At 42.6% G+C, this 19,569-nt stretch overlaps 1 protein-coding gene across 2 annotated transcripts in view; it reads right to left on the bottom strand.

The window, feature by feature from the left end:
* The window catches only part of mipol1 (mirror-image polydactyly 1), a 295,842-nt gene that overhangs the window by 76,158 nt on the left and 200,115 nt on the right, over positions 1-19,569 (bottom strand). For both annotated transcript variants that reach the window (XM_028821473.2, XM_051920033.1), the window contains one exon: positions 13,362-13,469. In XM_028821473.2, the coding sequence (XP_028677306.1) occupies positions 13,362-13,469 (108 nt within the window). The remainder of the gene's footprint in view (positions 1-13,361; positions 13,470-19,569) is intronic.

Below are 19,569 nucleotides of genomic sequence, written 5' to 3'. Positions count from 1 at the left end.
TTATATTTGTAATTAACTTACACCACTTTGCAGTGATTTGTTTTCACTTCAGAGGTGTAAGTATCACAATATTTTTAAACTCTTACTAACCCTCCTCTTCTCAGTATCTCGATGTGGATTAACAAAATGTGGATATCTAGATTAATAAAATAATTGTGGGAGGTCAAGCTTTTTAGTTACAGGACCCCAAACAAGGCTGGATTAACCATTAAGCAAAATATGCATGTGCTTAGGGCATCAAGGGAAGGGGGACATCAAAGAAATTTTCCATCGCCGGATTTCCTACAGACCATACGGTGAAAAACTGAAAATGGCGGAGCCCTGCTTAGCTGAGCGTTCATTTTCTCAGTTGAAGCACATTAAAAATCCCAACAGAACAGCTACGCAACAAGGCAGGCTGGATGCATTATCTCTGATAAGTACAGAAGCAGACGTGTTACGTAAGATGGGTTTTGAGCATCTGATCAAAGACTTTGCAGTTAGCAAAAGTAAGAGAAAACATTTCAAATAAATTGGAAGTACACAAAAACAAACCTTGTTTTCCATTTTACTGTAAATTTTGTTTCATTAAAAAAACATTTTTATTTTACAGTTCATTATTATTTATATTTTAAATTAGATACAGTATATATGGGGACACCACAATCATTTAAGTGCTTAGGGCCTCTGAAGGTCTTAATCTGGCCCCGAAGCTGTGGAACGACCTGCCTGCTGCTATAAGAGGTGCCCCTTCAGTCTCAGCTATTAAATCCCAGCTGAAGACTCACAACTTCAGTGTGGCATACCCTGCCTAGAGCTGTTGATGAGCTGTGCATACTGCATTCCCGCTTGTTCGTCACTTGTACAGAAACAGAACTATCACAATATAAACCATTATTAACTCTCCTTTATTCTGCTTCACTTCTCGATATCTGGATGTGGATTAATAAAATCTGGATATCTGGATTAATAAAATTACAGTGGGAGGTCGAATCTTTAGTTACAGTGCCCCAGAGCTGTGGAATGACCCATCTGCTAATATAAGAGATGCCCCATCAATCTCAGCTTTTAAATCAGGCCGATGAGTGACAACTTTAGTACTGCATACCTTGACTAGAGCTGCTGATGCGCTTGTGCATACTGCATTTCTATTTGTTAGTCACTTGTAAAGAAACAGAATTATCACAATATTTTTAAACCATTACTAACTCTCCTCTATTCTGTTTCTCTTCTCTATATCTGGATGTGGATTAATAAAATAACAGTCGGAGGACGTGTTTTTAGTTACAGGGCCCCAGAGCTGTGGAATGACCCATCTGCTGATATAAGAGATACCCCATCAATTTCAGCTTTTAAATCAGCACGATGAGTCACAACTTTAGTACTGCATACCCTGACTGGAGCTGCTGATGAGCTTGTGCATACTGTATTTCTGTTTGTTAGTCACTTGTACAGAAACAGAATTATCACAATATTTTAAAACCATTACTAACTCTCCTCTATTCTGTTTCTCTTCTCAGTATCTGGATATCTGGATTAATAAAATAACAGTGGGAGGTCGAGTTTTTAGCTACAGGGCCCCAGAGCTGTGGAATGACCCATCTGCTAATATAAGATATGCCCCATCAATTTCAGCTTTTAAATTAGGCTGAGGAGTCACAACTTTAGTCCGGCATACCCTGACTAGAGCTGCTGATGGGTTGTGCATACTGTATTTCTGTTTTTTAGTCACTTGTACAAAAATAAAAGTCTCACAGTATTTTTTAAACTCTTACTAACTCTCCTCTAATCTGTTTCTCTTCTCCGTGTCTGGATGTGGCACTTGGTGCCACTGTTGCACTGTAGTGCCAGGCTGCCCTCCTGTGTATGAAAAGCCATCTTGGATAAAGGAGTGTTATCGTTACCGGGTGGCAAGATTCTCTCATCAGATTGGATGGTCAGCACCGACTCCACTATAGAGTGCGGCCATTTAGCTGAGGTCTCCAGGACTGTGATTTGATTGTTGACTTTCTCTTGTATGATTTTAATCTCCCCCTCTGTTGCCCACTGGCCAAGGTTTATCAATTAATTCATGGACAGATGTCGTTGGTTTCCATTTTTGTTTAACCCTTTAAACTCAGCCTCTTTTGCATACGTTTTCTGCTATTCTTGATTTAACTGGCTATAACTTCATCATCCTTCACTCAATATTCATGTTTCACCCCTCAAAAGAAGGTGAAACATTTCCCGTTTAGAATGTGCACACCTGGAGGATTACGTTAGTTATGTTGTACACACATAAGTCACAGCAGAATACAAACTCAGCAACATTTCAGTTTAATTCAATTGAATGTATTTATAAAGCACACTTAAAAAACAATGCTAACCAAAGTACTCTGTTAAAATAAATACGGTAAGAAAAACTACACTCTAAGACAGGATAAATTTAAAATAAAAAACACAGTAAAAGTATTAAAGAAACCGATTCTAATTTAAAGCTAAAGAAAAGAAAGACGTGTTTTCAATCTGGATTTAGAAATAGTCACAAGATGCAGCAGACCTGACATAAGCAGGTAAGTTTCTTCCAATAACCAGGAGTGGCTGTTGCAAAAGCCCACTCACCTTTAAAGTTTTACGCGAGCCCTTGGCACCACTAAGAGCGTCCGACGAGACGAGATGAGACGATGAGATGGAATATAAAGCTAAAAAAGGTCGGAGACAGGAAGGCGCTAACCCATTTGGGCACCCGAAAACAAACAAAACCATCAACCCCGGGACGGACCGGAAGCCATCGAAGGAAGGCTACAAGAGAGGAGACATATGGTCACGCTTACGTGTGCCCGTCACCCTCTCGTTGGTGGTCACAGAATCCTTCACAGCTGTTCTTTCTCCCTCCACAGCACAGCTCTTTTAATAACTGCATTTCCCCAGCGGTCCCACACTACCACCTGAGCCGTCAGCCCCACTCTGCATGTTAATGCCGACTGTGGGGTTTTCCGGCCCTGAATTGTTGTTTCTCAGAATATCCAAACTGAGTGCCGCAGATAAGAGAAGACTGCATGGTGTGGCCAGGAGAGTTGGAATCTGTTATGTTAGCCTGTTAATATTATTAATAATAATAATAATCTTTATATTTATATAGCGCTTTTCTTACTACTCAAAGAGCTGTTCATAGTGAGTGGAGATCCACTTCAACCACCTAAATGATGTGAAGGCAGCCATTACTGTGCCAGTACCCTCACCACACATTAGCTGTTAGGTGGTGACAGAGAGAGACAATTACAGACCAGGGATTATTAGGGTGTTAGAATGACCAGGCCGTAGTGGGCAATTTAACCAAGACATCGGGATACACTTTATGAAGTAGGCCCAGGGCACTTTTCTTGGACCACTAAGAGTCAGGACCTCAGTTTTAGGTCTCTTCCAGAGGATGGTGCCATTTTAACAGCACAGTGTCCCCGTCACTGTACCTGGGCATTGGAATCAACATTCAGGCTTCAGGGTAAGCGCCCCCTGCTGGATTCACCAACACCTCACCCAGGAGCAATCCAAGCTTATCCTAGGTGGTCTCCCATCCAAGTACTGACCGGGCCTGAACAGGCTTAGATTTCAGGTGGATGACCTCTTCTTCAGGAATAATAAACGGTGAGGAAGAGCCTGTCAAAGCAAACTTTGAGATTTTTTTATTTTTCCAACAAGCAACTGCAATAGATGACAAATGCATACAACGCTGGTTCCTCACAGGAACACCGCAAGATATTAAAAAATTTTCATAATTTATTACCATTTTCAATTCAATGTGATAGGATGCGACGATCTGACGGACATGGTGCAAACCAGTACCTCACTTGGTAAAAACTGTTTGCGGAAGCCTCTACAAATGGTTACTAGATGGTGCTCTACAATAATTAAGTTTCTCGATTGTTTTAGCAGTTTTGTTGAACTTTCTCAGTAATTCGTGTTCGTATATACTGTAAATAGCTGTCGGTTTCGCACGATCTTAGTGCTGAATTAGTTTTCGGAGATTGTATCAACTGTATATTGTTGTGATTAAGTCAAGTGAAGTTTTTGAAGTATTTCTTCCTCATATCTGTTTTTAAAAATGGATCCGTTTTTACTAAACAGTAATAAGCGTTGTGAGAATGAAAGTAAAGAGGGCACACTGCCAACCAGAGTGTGAAGAAGCACAAATATCGAAAATATGATGACCGTTATTTGGACTTTGGTTTTACATTGACAGAAGTCAAAGGCGAAGAGAGGCCACAGTGTGTACTGTGTATGAAAGTTTTGGCACCAGAGTGCAAGTTGAAACGCCATTTAGAAACCAATCATCCCAGCGTGGTTAGTAAATCTCGTGACTACTTTACCAGAAAGTTAAAAGGGTTAAATCAACAAAAAGGTAGTTTTTATAAGCAGGCGTCAATATCTAGCAATGCAATGCTAGCATCGGACAAGGGAACCTAAATATGTGTTTTACTAATTTCTACTTAACTCTTTAATTAAATATATATATATATATATATATATATATTGGCTATTTTGCAAATTAGAATTTGACGGGTTCGGGGGGGAGTGCGCCTTGGGAAAACCTGGATTCAGCAAGGGTGCCAAGAATCGAAAAAGATTGGGAACCACTGGCATACAACAAATTTAATTTGACTTTCTTACTGGGATCAGCTCACCATAATAATCTATATATATAAAATCCTTTTCGCGTTTGAAACGGAAATGACGTATGACCACGCGATATGGAAATTACGTATGAAATGGAAATTACGTATGACCACGCGATATGGAAATTACATTGAGAACAAAGTGGACGCTGGGAGGCACGGAATGTCGGGCTGCTCTGCCGGGTCGAGAGCTTCACAGTTTCGAGCAGCGTCCTCTCTTCTCGCACTGTTTGTGACACTTCAAGTGTCCCGTCGGCTCCTGGGAGAGTGGAAATCTTTGCGAATGAGTGTAATCGGCGCCATCGAAGCAGGACTATATTTGTAAATTGCCCTGCACGACTACTTACTGTCCCTTAAGGTGAGTTTGGGTCACTAAAACCCCGCAACATTCAAGGATGCTTTTGTAATCAATTATTTTAAGGAGATGGAGAGTTTACATCTAAGAAGATGTACAGACTTCTTCATGTAAAGTGTTGGACTTGGGAATTGTTTGGACCTTCTGCCCGTTAAGCATAGAAGGGCAGCGTCCACATTTATCAGAATTATTTGTCTCTTGAATCACAGGCACATAGTGCAAGGTTGTCAGGCGCTGTAATTCCTTTTTGTATTCGGTGCCCTCGCGCCAACAATTAACCTGTTCTACGTCATCCCTCCATAGGCACGTGATGACATGAACGTGTCTGCAAAAATTGGCGTCTCCTGCCCTGCAAAAATACTATAAAAGTCGATCAGCCGGCGCGCGCACGCGTACATAGCTGTGCCGGCCTTTGAGACGGTGACTGCGCTTCTGCCTTAAGTGAAAGTCAGCACTTTTCATTTTTTTCCTCCTTCCCCTGAGCTACAGCCCAGACAACTACAAACACGGGATCCCTTTTCTAGACCGCGTCAAACTAATATTAAGGCGCTTCGCACTTTCTTTGCACGTATAGGGTTATGAGGTCGCGGGAGGCACGCACAGGAGTGGAGGACCGACAGTGCCATCCCGGCCGGTTAATGGCAGGGCCGTCTCTCCAGTCTACACGAGACCCGCCGTGACGCTCCCCAAAAGGCGCTTGTCAGCGAAGACGTCTCTCTACACTATATAAAAGAAAAAGGCAAATTTCCTTTCTTTATACCTTTTTTCCTTTCATGCCAAACCAAAGCCTTTCTCTCTTAACGCTGCAGAGGACACAAAACTAATTTTCTTTAATTGCTGGTAATGCCAGTAAGGCACATTACCACAGGCAGAAATTTGGACGTTCACATAGAAAATGTAATTTCTATACCACAGCTGTCGTGTAGCGCCTTTCAAAAGGGATCTACTACCGAGAGATGATCCAAATACATTTTAGCTGCTGTTAGTACTACTTACCTGTTGTGTTATAGCGCCTTTAAAATGTAGTTTACCCGAAACCACTCCAGTAGTGCTCAATGTTACTTCTTAAAATGTTAATGTGTTACTGTTTAATAACTTATAGTCTACTATTATTTTTTTCCCTTGCACTCAGTGAGCGAAGCCCTGGGTAATCAGCTAGTAAATAATAATAATAAGTTGCATTTATAGAGTGCCTTTCACAAATGTAAGGTCGCTTTACATATACATGGGGGGGAAGAAAAAAAGATCACACAGAAGACAAAAGTCCGTCGAAGAGGAAAGTTCTGAGTTGAGATTTAAAGGTGAAGCCTGGGCTGAGTACAGTAGATTACAGCTCAAGGAAGAGAGTTTGTGTGAAAGGGCCTAACAAAATACAATACACATCATGTTAATCCAAAACCTTTAGTATTTATTTAATATAAATGAGGAAAAGCTCAAAGACAACTAAGGTTGTGTGTTTTAATTGCCGGAATTAAATATGAAGCTGATCTCTCTTTTTGTAGGTGCCATTATTTTAATACCACGAATACATGAGAAGTGAAAAAGTAGACAGCAGCTCTGAAAACAAAAGAGTCGTGGCTTGCCATTACGAGTCAGACAATGCGTCTTTTTAATTAATTAATTATTTTTTTTAAAGAAAATGAAGCCCACTTGCCTGTGTATTTAAAAAAAAAAAAAAGAACAAAAGTGTAACACAATAGCGGACATGTCACAATATGACATACACAGTTTCTGCACGGAGATCCGTCTGAAAAGAAAAAAATAAGCGCGTCTGTATGTTTTCTTTCCAAAATTGCTTCTTATTGTGGTCGTCTAATTTTTGGTATATTCTATTTGCGCCCCCCCCCCCACTCCGCAACCCCACTATGGTGGATGCATAATGAAAAGCTCATTTTTAGCTTATTTTGTGACTCTGTCCTCCATGCTGTAGTCTAATTTTACAACAGCTGTTCCTATTTCAGTTTAAATTAAAAACCTAGCCCCATAATCCCTGGAGTCAATCTATAATTAAGAGGATTTATAGAGAAACCAAGCGCTACATTAATAACAAAATTTAATATCTTTCTTAATAAGCCATGTAAAAGAGGCACTAAGAAATATACCAGTGTACTAATTCATTACTTGGTTTTAGCTGGCATCCTATCTGAAGCAAGTCAGTTATTCCATTAAGAAAAAGGAAGAACTCGTTCTGTTTTAAATACAAGTATAATGAATGACGACGTTAACATAGCCAGAAACAATGTGCGCTCCGTCATTAAGAGTGGTAGGGTATGTCAAAAAAGTGCACAAGGTGTCTGGCCAAACAGTGTTTTTGAGTCAAGGGATCTTTAATGAGAGCCAGGGCTATTCTTACATTTGGATGGCATTTTCTGTGTTTGAAATGTTATGAATGAGCGTTGTGTTCTGAAGGTGGTGTGAACAACGGAGCGGGCGTTAATACCGTACCATCGTCTACCAGGTCAGAAAACGAAAAGAAGTCAAGTCAAGCTGGGGAGCATGCACTGGTATAGCGCGTTGCTGCACCCACTACACGACAAAATAACTCGGGATCCCAGTTGGCATCCCCCCAGGGCGGACACGCGCTCCAGTCCCACCCTTCCGGAAATGCCCTCTATCTGCCACAGCCTGGTGTTATGTGGGCGACTCCTTGGCCTGGTCCAGCCACTTGGGTCCCCAACAATGAGGATCTTACGATGCTGGATCACCCTCAGGTAAACGCACCACATGGTCGTAGTGCCATAACTGAGGCTCCTTCACAATGCAGGTCATGTGTCTCATTCGGGATTCCATGAGCAACACAAAGTCAAACCAACGGTACCCAAGGATTCTCCAAAGAGATACACATGAAGCAGTCCAGTCTTCGTCTCAGGTCACTGGATAGCATTCATGTCTCACAACCATATAGCACGACAGGAAGCACCAGGACTCTAAAGACTTGGACTTTCGTCCTTTTTTCAGAGGAGCGCCACACACCCCTTTCCAGCGACCTCATGATACCCCATGCTCTCCTAATCCGTCTACTGAATTCATAGGAAGAGTCACCAGAGACATGAATGTCACTGCCAAGGTAAGTAAACCTCTCGATGACGAGGTCGACACTATCTCCGCAGACAGACATACTGCTGATGGCCGTGCTCAAGAGGTCATTAAAGGCCTCTTAAGACGCAAAGAAGCACATTATTTTATTAAAACCATGCACAAGGCATAAACAAAATGCAAAATAAACCCAGAAAATAACAAATCTGCTCCGTCATTACTATATATATATATATATATATATATATATATATATATATATATATATATATATATATATATACACAGTGGAACCTCGGTTCACGAACATCTCTGAACACGTACAAATTGGGTTACGACCAAAAAGTTCGCCAAACTTTTGCATCTGTTCATGACCACACACTCGGGTGACGAACAAGCCAGTTTCCCTTTTGGTTTGTGTGCGCCGATGATTTCCGCACGTGCTCAGTCTCTCCCTGTGCAGAGAGAGAGAGAGAGAGACACAGACACACACGAGAGAGAGAGAGAGAAACAAAGAGCGAGAGTGAGCGAGCGAGAGGGACACACACAAACAGACACACACGAGAGAGAGAGAGAAAGAGAGCGAGCGAGACACACACACACACACACACACACACACACACACACACACACACACACACAGACACACACGAGAGAGAGAGAGAGAGAGAGAGAGAGAGAGGGCTGGCCGCATAAGGCAGTTAAAGAATGCACCGGGCTTGTTTTTAAAGAGACTGATTCCAGCATTGTTTTAACCTCGTTGTATTTAATGAAGACTTTTTCTATTGGATTTTTAACCTCCACTTCACTTCTGTTTACAGCGATCGGTTCGTAGCGTGCATTGTTGCAATGTTACTTTTCTTGGTGGTTTATTAAATTACGGATTTTTTTAAATGTTCATTTTTTTCCCTGTGCTTAAAACTCTTGCGGTGTTAGTTTTCTCTGTTGTTCAAGGTTTTCTCAGTGTTATTCAATGTTTTTACATTTAGTTTACTATTACACTGTGCATTCTATGGTATAATTAACTATATATGTGCTTAAAAATCTTTAAAAGAAATATATTTACATACAGTTCGTACAGTCTGGAACGGATTAATTGTATTTACATACAATCCTAAGGGGGAAATTACTTCGGGTCACGAATCAAATCGGGTTACGACCAGAGTTTTGGAATGAATTACGGTCGTGACCCGAGGTTCCACTGTGTATAGAAAATCCAATGTCTGTCTGTCTGCTCTTCACGAGAGAACAACTTAACGGATTTAGATTGGGCTTTTTTCTAGAATTTGCTTGAACATTCCTCTCTCAATCGCGCTAAATATCAAATTTCGCTTGCAGTACCGATTTATTTGTGTAAATTGAAGTAGCAAAAGAAATTGGTGTAATCAGAATAGAAGTTTAATATGTCACTGTGCTCTGTGCAGATATTTTAAATCTGCTTTTCTTTTCTTCGCACATGTACGGCTAACACAAAGCCAGACTAAGCACACAGGGGCTCATCATTTAGAACTGCTAGGCAAGCATCTTAAGACAAGACAAGTTAACAACAACTGCAAATGGGCAATGTGCACTATTTCTGTGTGTTAGGGTCAGCATGAAATTGTATCCTTTCTTTGCCTTGTTTGGAATGGCATGATTTACCTAACTACGGGCCTGCACATGGAGAAAGAGTATAAAGCATTGGAACATTGCCCAGCACACCTTTGAAGCCGATGGGCGGATGGGAGATAACGTCATCCGATCCGGAAAATCCTTCCAACGCAGCGACGAAAATGGCAGACTGTATACATTGAGATCCCACTTCGGTGAAACGTCTTGCTATGGCTTCCTTCGTCTATAATGCCGCATAAACCGTCATTAAAGAAAGCCAAGTAATTTCTTCTTTGTGATTTCTTACCGTAAGGGAGGGGTATCGCCTTTTAATATTATATCTATATAGTTTCGGGTTACTTAAGACACCGCAATTACAAAACAAACGTATTTCCGGGAAGCTAGCACCCCCTACAGGAAAACAATTGGTAACTGCGCTGTTGCAATAAATTTCGATGCAGCTGAGAAACTGGTGCGAGATTGGAGGTGGCAAGATGTAAAAAAAATATATATATATATATATATATATGTGTCGCATTTTTGAACAGGCGTATAAGTCGGGGTTTGATTTTTTTGATCGATTTTTTGGGTTTCAAGACCCAGCTTACACGCGAGTATATACGGTAACAGTGGGCGGTCGAGTTTTTAGTGACATGGCCCTGAAGCTGTGGAATGACCTGCCTGCTAATATAAGAGATACCCCATCAATCTCAAACGTTTAAACCCTGGCTGAAAACTCACTACTTCAATGTAGCACACCCTGAGTAGAGCTGCGGATGAGCTGTGCACACTGCATTTACTGCATTTCTGTTTGTTAGTCATTTGTATAGAAATAATAATACAATATTTGAAACCACTACTAATCCTCCTCTGTTCTGTTTCTCTTCTTGATATCTGAATGTGACACTCGGTGCCAACTGCTGTACTGTGTATGGAAAAAAAAAAAGTCATCTGGGATAAAGGAACTTTGGAATCATTGGATGCCAAGATTCTCTCATCTGATTGGACGGCCAGCATCGAGGCTCCACTATAGAATAACCAGGAGCAGGTAGGTAGCCAGGACTGGTGCCCATAAAACACAAGAATCCCAAAAATACTTTCACAGTTGCCCACTTTTGGGGACTGTCAAAACCCCAACTAGATACCATAAAGGGCTTTGAATAATCTTTATAAAATAAAGGCATTATTTTTCAATAAAGGCTCAATATCCATGAACATCAGCTTGCTTTTAAAAACCAACCAACTGGCACAAACTGAGTATTTGTGTTCACCATGGCGCCTGTATTGCTGTAACTGCAATGTGTTTCTGTTAATGCAGTACATGTTGTGTCATTACGAGAGATGTGCTTTGTGGTTTGTAGGATCAAAACGCTAAATAAATGTAACTGTGGAATTAAGAAATGGAGCGGCTCATTTCATCGCTGCTGCTCACAAGTCAAACAGCCACTTCGGATTCACCTCGTCTCACTATTTACTTGCTACTTAAGGGACATCTTATTTGTTTTTCTTTTCACGTACCTTTCTCTTTGTTGTCTTGTAAAGCACTCTGAGCTACACTGTTTGTATAAAATGTGCTACATAAATAAATAAATGTTGCTGTTGTAGTTGTACTTGCTAGATACCACCTGCCAGGCCAGTACTTGGATGGGATGACCATCTGGAAAAAGCTTGGTTTGCTGCTAGAGTTGTTGGTGAATCCAACAGAGGGCGCTTACCCTGTGCTCTGAATGTGGATCCCAATACCCCAGTGCAGTGACATGGACAGTGTACTGTAAAAATGGTGCCGTCCTTTCAGATGAGACATAAAACTGAGGTCCTGACTCTGTGTGGCCATAATGAATCTCTGGGCATCCTTCGTAAAGGATGCCCAGGGTGTACCCAGATGTCCAGACTAATTTGCTTACCACAAATTATCCCCAGTGCAGTGATGGGGGTACACCATGCTGAGCTTCGCAATTTCGTCTATCTGTATACTTGTATATGGTTGAGATGACAATAAAGTTCACTTTGACTTTGAAAAATGGTGTTGTATTTCAGATGAGACATAAAACTGAGGTCCTGATTTTCTGTGGTCATAAAAGATCGCTGGGAATCCTTCGTAAAGAGCTGGGATGGACCCAGATGTCCAGACTAGTTTGCTTACCACAGCCCAGTCACTCTGGACCCCTAACTTATCCCCCATCTCTAATCGAGGTCCTGACTTTCTGTGGTCAGAAAAGATCCCTGGGCATCCTTTATAAATTGCAGGGTGTATCCTGACGTCCACCATGGCCCCCTAATCCTCCCCTGTCTCCAATTGTCTCTCTCACCACTTCACCACCCATCAGTTCATGTGTGGCGAGTGCAGTGATACAAACAAAATGGCTGCCGTCGCATCATCCAGGTGGATGCTACACATTAGTGGTAGTTGAAGGGGCTCCCCTCTCGGTGAAGAACTTTGAGTGGCTATATGAATGTAAACAATTATTATCGTTATCATCATCATCCTCACAGGTGGCGCAGTGGTAGTGCTGCTGCTTTGCAGTAAGGAGACTCTGGAAGATTGTGGGTTCGCTTCCCAGTTCCTCCCTGTGTGGATAGCGCTTTGAGCACTGAGAAAAGCGCTATATAAATGTAATGAATTATTATTATTATCATCATCATCATTATATTTCCTTCCTTAGGGGAACGCAAACCTGCTGGGCTTGCATGAAACCACGAAAACAAATATCACAAAACAGCAAAACCATGATAGACTGCAAATCCCAGAGCTTATAATCAGCGAGGGAGAGACGGACGGCTGCCTCACAGCACAGGCCACAAAGACAACAGAGTTCAGCGCGTTGGTGGCAGCAAACACGAGAAGCGGTCGGATTCATTAAAAGGCCATTCAGGCCGAGATATCAAAAGCGAGAGAGACATCCTTCATCCTAAAAGCCGTTCTGCGTGTGTAATTTCTACGCCGAGAAGGTCGCGTTCAACTCGGACCGGATGAAGTGCGCTCTTCAGGAGCGCCAGAACAATCGTTTGCGAGGCACAAAGCGAAAAAGAGTTAGTGGAAGCGAAAGGGGAAGAAAAGCCAGCCGGCACTTGAGGCAAACTACTCCAACGACTTAAGGTCATGTTTGCCTGGGCTGCCGATGCTGGCATATGAGCGATCACTTTTATACCACTTTAAATTAAATGATCGGGCAGCGGTTCAAGAGATGAGTGGAGAGAGAGTGAGAGAGAATTCAAATAAGCCTCTGTTTATCTTGTGACTCTTTCAAGAGCCTTGCAGCCGGAGGGCTGCTTCTTGTCGATCTAATTTCACATCATGTCACATTCGTGGTCACCAATACCCTGGGTCAACAGTTTTATTACAACTCTTCATATAGACGAGGGGCAGAGTAAGCAAGTGCCGTGTGTAGAGCTACATTTAGGTAAATAGCGTAAGAGGATTTCAGCGACTGCGCCTCTCTCCCTTCTCCCTCCTTCTCGCACACAGGCTCACGGCCTGCATCTGCATATTCTATATGGCACGGCAGGTTAGAATAGGATACTTGGCAGTGGGCGCAATTCATTGTATGCTCTGCCTTCCTGCTGCTTCTCAAATAAATAAATAAAACCTTGGCAGAAGGGTGGTGTATCTGTGTTTAAAGAAGAGCTTGTTGGCAAACACCCTGGTGTACTTGCGTGCAAATGTACACAGCTGATATATGCAGCACACTGCGACGTACGCACCCAGGGCTCATAACCTTAATTTGCCAGGAGCTTGGAAGGAAATTTACCTTCAGAGCACGTTCTTGATTGTTTTCGGCAGTCAGATGTCTCATGTTGTTTGCAGAAGTCTGGCTCCGTTCTTTCACTTGATGAAGCTCCTGTTCCAGGCGTTTGCACTGTGGAAAAAAAAAGGGAAAGAATCACTTTGAATATATTAGCACAACCTTCTCTGCAGGCAGAGCTCCTATAGCGCTCACTGTTCAGCTCCAAATGTATGCATGCTTTGCCCGTTGCCTCGTCGCCTCTTTCACTTCGGTCGAAACTTCTTTCCCCACTGCCGCAAACTCCAGTCCGTCCAACCTGACATGATGATTGGGTCTACGCGAACCAAAAGAGCAATGGGGGAAGTCATGAGGGAAACGCGCACAATAAAAATAATGCAGCAGTTACAAAGAGCTGGAGAGTCGTCACGAAGGTAAAGGTGTGTGTGTGTTTAGAGAAGAGGAGCAAACAGAAACTGAACAACAGGCCCTAAAACAGAACCAAATGTCACACCGCCGGCAACCATGTAAACTCACTGGCCACTTTATTAGGCACACCTCACTAGTACCAGGTTGGTTCAGAACAGCCATAATTCTTCATTCCTCAGGGATATTGGATCCACATTGACATGATAGCATCACACAGTTGCTGCAGATTTGTTGGCTGCACATCCATGATGCGAATCTCCCGTTCCACCTCATCCCAAAGGTGCTCCGTTGGATTCAGATCTGGCGACTGTGACGGCCGTTTGAGTCCAGTGAACTCATCATCATGTTCAAGAAACCAGTTTTAAGGTGATCTGAGCTTTGTGACATGGTGTGCTATCCTGCTGGATAAGATGGGGACACTGCAGTCACAAAGGGATGGACACGGTCAGCAACAACACTCGGATAGGCTGTGGTGCTCAGTTGGAACTAAGGGGCCCAAAGTGTTGCCAAGATAATATCCCCAACACCATTAGACCACCACCACCAGCCTGAACTGTTGATACAAGGCAAGATGGATCCCTGCTTTCATGTTGTTGATGCCAAATTCTGACCCAACCATCTGAATGTCACAGCAGAAATTCAGACTCATCAGACCAGGCCATTTTTATCAATCTTCTGTTGTCCAATTTTGGTGAGCCTGTGTGAATTGTGGCCTCAGTTGCCTGTTCTTAGCTGACAGGAGTGTCACCCGCTGTGGTCTCCTGCTGTTGTAGCCCACCTGCTTCAAGGTTTGACGTGTTGTGCGGTCAGAGCTGCTCTTCTGCACACCTCGGTTTTAACGAGTGGCCATGCCTTTCTCTCAGCTCAAACCAGTCTGGCCATTCTTCTCTGACGAGGCATTTCCACCCAGCGTACTTCCGCTCACTGATATTTTCCCTTTTCCAGACCATTCTCAGTAAACCCTAGAGATGGCTGTGCGTGAAAATCCCAGTAGATCAGCAGTTTCTGAAATACTCCGAGCAGCCCGTCTGGCACCAACAACCATGCCACACGTTCAAAGTCACTTCAGCCCCCTTTATTTCCCATTCTGATGCTCAGTTTGAACTTCAGCAGGTTTCCTTGATGATGTCTAACAGGCCGAAATGCATTGAGTTGCTGCCATGTGATTGGCTGATTAGATTTTTGCATTAACAAGCAGTTGAACAGGTGTACCTAATTAAGTGGCCGGTGAGTGTATTAATACCTTTAAAGGCAGGTAAAACGGAGAAGGGTTCTACCAAAAAGGCAGTTAAATCAAAACGGATTAAAAACAAACAAATACCTGCAAAGAAACAAAGCACAGACACATCCAGACATCAGTCGCTGTCACATACTACTAGATAAAACACGGCACTTGTATTTCAAGAATTCACACGACGGTACAAGAAAATAATCCACGGACTTGTCTGCCTGCCAAGAGGTAAAACAACAAAGCGAGAAACATGCACGGGATTCAGTTTGCAATGGTGGGCGAGAAAAATTTTTATTCTCGTTTAGGAATAACTGACTGAATATTCAAATTCAACATGGCCCTGAGGTAACCAATGCTGTACAATGGGAAATGATGTGAAAAACGTCCACGGGGAAGAAAAGAAAAGTTCTCACATAACTCGTGTCGCATGATTCACATGTCCAATATCCATTCGTACGGTCAAAATTTGCAAAATCTTGTGCACTTTTCTAAAACAGTATAAACAGTTACTTCCTGGACAGACAGCATTCATAGTACACTTGAAAGATGTCATTCCCACAATGCTGTGCGCCTGAACTGAAGACAGGACTCCTGGCCAGTGAATGAGTGAGTGAGGCAGATCTTAGGCGTATGGTGTCAAGTATTTTCTTTACTAACATACAACTTTTCCTTCAGCCAAGGAAGTAAATTAAGACAAACAATTCCTGCAGGTGTCCCAACTTGTGTTGATTACTTACAAGCTGTCTGTTTGTATTAAATCAGTGCTGGAGCAAACTGTGTGGCTACACCTTCCGAAGGATTATTTGGACGATACTGCACTCTATGCTGCTATCATGATGGGGAGAAAAAGGCAGTTAACAAAGTACGACAGACAGACCATTCTAACCCTTAAAAGTCGAGGTCTTTCCTTTAGAGAAGTTGCAAAGAATGCCAAGGTGTCACTGGGCACATTTTTCCTACATCATCAAAAGTAACTTGGAAAACTGGAGAGAAACTCTGACAGGCAACGGTCTGGCAGACCCAAAGTCACAACAGAATCAAACGACAAATTTCTGCCAGTCAGCCACTCACGAGATGGTCGTTGAGGTAAGCAAGTGTCACTTTCTGCTGTGAAGAGAAGCTTGAGCCCCAGGTTTGACAGTTTGATTGGTGGTAAGAAAGCCATTGCTAGAACTGCAAAATAAGGAAGAGGGGCTCGCCTAGGCTTGGGCCCACTGCCAGTCTCAATGCACTCTGAAATTAAAGCAGATAAAATGAACAGTGGGTAAGATGGATACGCACAGCTGTTAAGATGTGCTTGAAGCTGGTGCCCTGTGATGCACCCATCATGAAAGCTGTTGACTCTCATTAAGGGTATCTGTGTCCCGTATTCAGTTCAGCTTTCATTCAACTTGGAATAGTCTTGAAGTCCCAGTCCCACAGCATGACGCTGCCACCACCATTCTTCATCGTTGGAATGGCATCGCAAGGGTGATGACCAATAACTGATAACCAACGGACATGACACTTAGAAACAAGAGTCTCTGGTCTGATGGATCCAAGACTGAACTGCTTGTCTTCAGTTCTAACAGTCTGAGAGTCTTGTAGGTACTGTTTTGCAAACTTTGAGGCATGCGCTCTCAGGTGTCTTTACTGCGGAGAAGGTTTCTGTCTCGCCACAATCCCATAAAGCCCACATCGGTGGGTTCTCGGTCACCTCTCTGACCAAGGACCTTCTCTGCTGATTGCGGGGTTTGACTGGGTAGACAGCTCTAGGATGAGTTGTCAATAATTCCAAACTTTGTCCATTTAAGAATTGGAATACCGTATATACTCGCGCTTAAGTTCTCCCGTGGATAAGTCGGGATTTGATTTTTACCAAATAATTTCCGGTATTTTATGTCAGTCATACAAGTCGAATGTGGAAAACTCGCGCTATTGGTCCAAGTAATTATGATATGCTAACTCTCACCTCAGAGAGTCACCACAGAGCACACAGCCTTTTTTTTCCTATGTATTGTGCCCACACGGTGATACCCAAACTATTCCGAAGCGACCTTTTCACTGATTTGTGTTTTTTGTATCTCACACCCTCATACACCTTTATCGTAAGAGCATCCCTTATCTATGATGAAGCATTTGATCAGAAGAGAAGATGAAGCTGGTTTTAAATTAAAAGTGGTGAAAGAAATTGGTAACTGTGCTGCTGCAACAAAATTCAATGTGTCTGAGGAACTGGTGTGAGATTGGAGGAGGTAAGAAGATGTAAAAAACAAAAATGCACGTGTCGCATTTTTGAACGGGCGTACAAGTCGGGGTCTGATTTTATGATCAGAACCCGACTTATATGTGAGTACATACAGTAGATTAAATTTGATAAAATCTATGAATGTCCAAGAGGGAAATTCAAAATTGTGGAGGCCATCTTGCTCTTGCAGATTTTGTTTTGTCGCCTTCCCCAGATCTGTTCCTTGACACGATCCTGTCTGTAAGCTTTTTCTTTTGACCTGATGGCTGAGTTTTGGCTCAACTGTGAGAGTTCCTACAGACAGGTGGACGCCTTTCCTAATCACGTCCAACCAACTGAACCGACCCATGGCGGACTCCAAACAAGCCGTAAAAACATCTTGATGGCATTCAGTAGGCCGGGATGCAGCAGAGTCAAATTTCAAGTGTCACAGCAAATGGTCACGGGTGTGGCTGAAATGTATGCAAATCCCCTTAAATGAAAGTCTGCCGTGTGCACTTTAATCTCATCTGAATGGTTTGATTTGTAAATTTAAACAGTGGAGCAGAGGGGAAGAAAAAAAAAAATCAAGGCACAATGTGTCTTTGTACGGAAGAGTATTGGGGCAATTTCTCAACATTTCCACTTTAGTCTCGCCGTTTATGTTGAGATGAAAGTCGACATTTCCACTTTATTCTCATAGTTTGTTATTAAAGTAGAATGTCGTAAACTAAACTTTATCTTCAAGTCAATGTTTAATTCACTAGATTTTCTCAAACCCCGTCATAAGTTAATGTAGCACATTAAATGCTTTGTGTTAAGTGTTCCCCGATCCAGTTGTTAATTGCTACGCGCTTCTTAAACTGACTTCTTCGTGCACTGACTGAGGAGGCGCAGGCAGTGATCGCCGCACAGAATCCATTCACTTCATGATATTCCTGCTCTCTGAACATTTAGATTGCTAAGATAAATACTTGATATCACTTTCATGATGAACTTATGACAGGGTTTGAGAAAATCTAGTAAATTAAATATTCATTTTAAGATGAAGTTTAGTTTACGATGTTCTACTTTAATGACAAACTATGAGAATAAAGTCAACATGTCGACTTTATTCTTGACGTATAGTTTTTTTTTGTCTTCACCGTGGTCCTAATACGCTTCCGTAGTCTTTGTGCCAAACACCATGGAGGGCACAGCATATTTGCTCAATGACTAGTACTATAGGAGCTCCTTTACCTTTCTTTATTTCTTTGAATTTCACACTTTGATTAACTGGCTGATACAAAACAATAACTAGGGAGGGTGTCAGTGTGCATGCAGGCGTAATGTCACTTTAATGAGCCATTGATGAATTTTAACAATATAACACAATGGTCTCCATGGACATGACATGCATGAACAAAGGTGTTATGATATGGATGTTTAGCCACTTCTAGCAATACATGGCCTTAACAACAAAATCATAAACGCGATAACACCATTCAGTCTAACAAAGCTCAACTCACAGAAAAAGTGCAACGTCTACAGTTTGTGCTCATCACTAAACAGCCCCCTCGGCGTATTTGGGACATAAAGAAAATCCAACCGATGCTGTCAGCCCTGACAGAGGCTCCAAATAAACATAACATTCAAATGCCCAATGTGGAAGGTACCCCCCCCACTCTCGACTTCTTCTTCTTTACCACTTCTATGTGGGGTCAATATATCTGATCCACCATCTGCATACAGCACAGTCCTGCACTGCCCTTCCCTTCAGATCTTCTTTTGCTGTATCCCCCCCCCCCCCCCGCCTCTTGCTTCTCTTCTTTTGGACTTCCACTCCCATCATTCTTTTTCCCACATCTGCCTTGTCTCTCCTCATCACATGTCCATACCACTTCAGCCTACTTTCCTGTCCCTTCTTAGCTATCTTGTACCTTTCATTGTCTCATTCTGTCCTTTTTTTGTAACTGCTGTCACACACGTGTGCAAGGGAGGCAGCTAAAGGGTCTAAATGAGAGCACTCCCATGCCAGACCGGGGGGTGGCGGATCACGCTGAACTTTTTTCTCATTTGCTTACAGACCTTTTACGGGAAATTCTGCCTGGTCCAGATGATGTCACTTCCAGTTCCCGCCCCCTTGATGATGTCAGTTTTAGTTCTGGGCCCTTTGATGACGTCACTTCCGGGGGTAGAACTCATCCAAGGAAGAGCCTTCTGGTTCCGGCATTTTAGATGACATCACGTCCGGGTCCGAGCCAATGAAAGAGGACCCTTCCACCCTTGATGACTGCCCTTCCCTTTTTGGCCTTTAAAGCCGCCATATTCTACTAAACTCATCAGTTCTATCTTGGACTCTGATCTGTGCAAACCAGTGCTGCCAATTT

This window comes from Erpetoichthys calabaricus, chromosome 16 (genome assembly GCF_900747795.2).
Source record: "Erpetoichthys calabaricus chromosome 16, fErpCal1.3, whole genome shotgun sequence".
NCBI lineage: Eukaryota > Metazoa > Chordata > Cladistia > Polypteriformes > Polypteridae > Erpetoichthys > Erpetoichthys calabaricus.
Note: the sequence above shows the minus strand (reverse complement) of the source record. Positions and strands in the feature narration are given on the sequence as shown.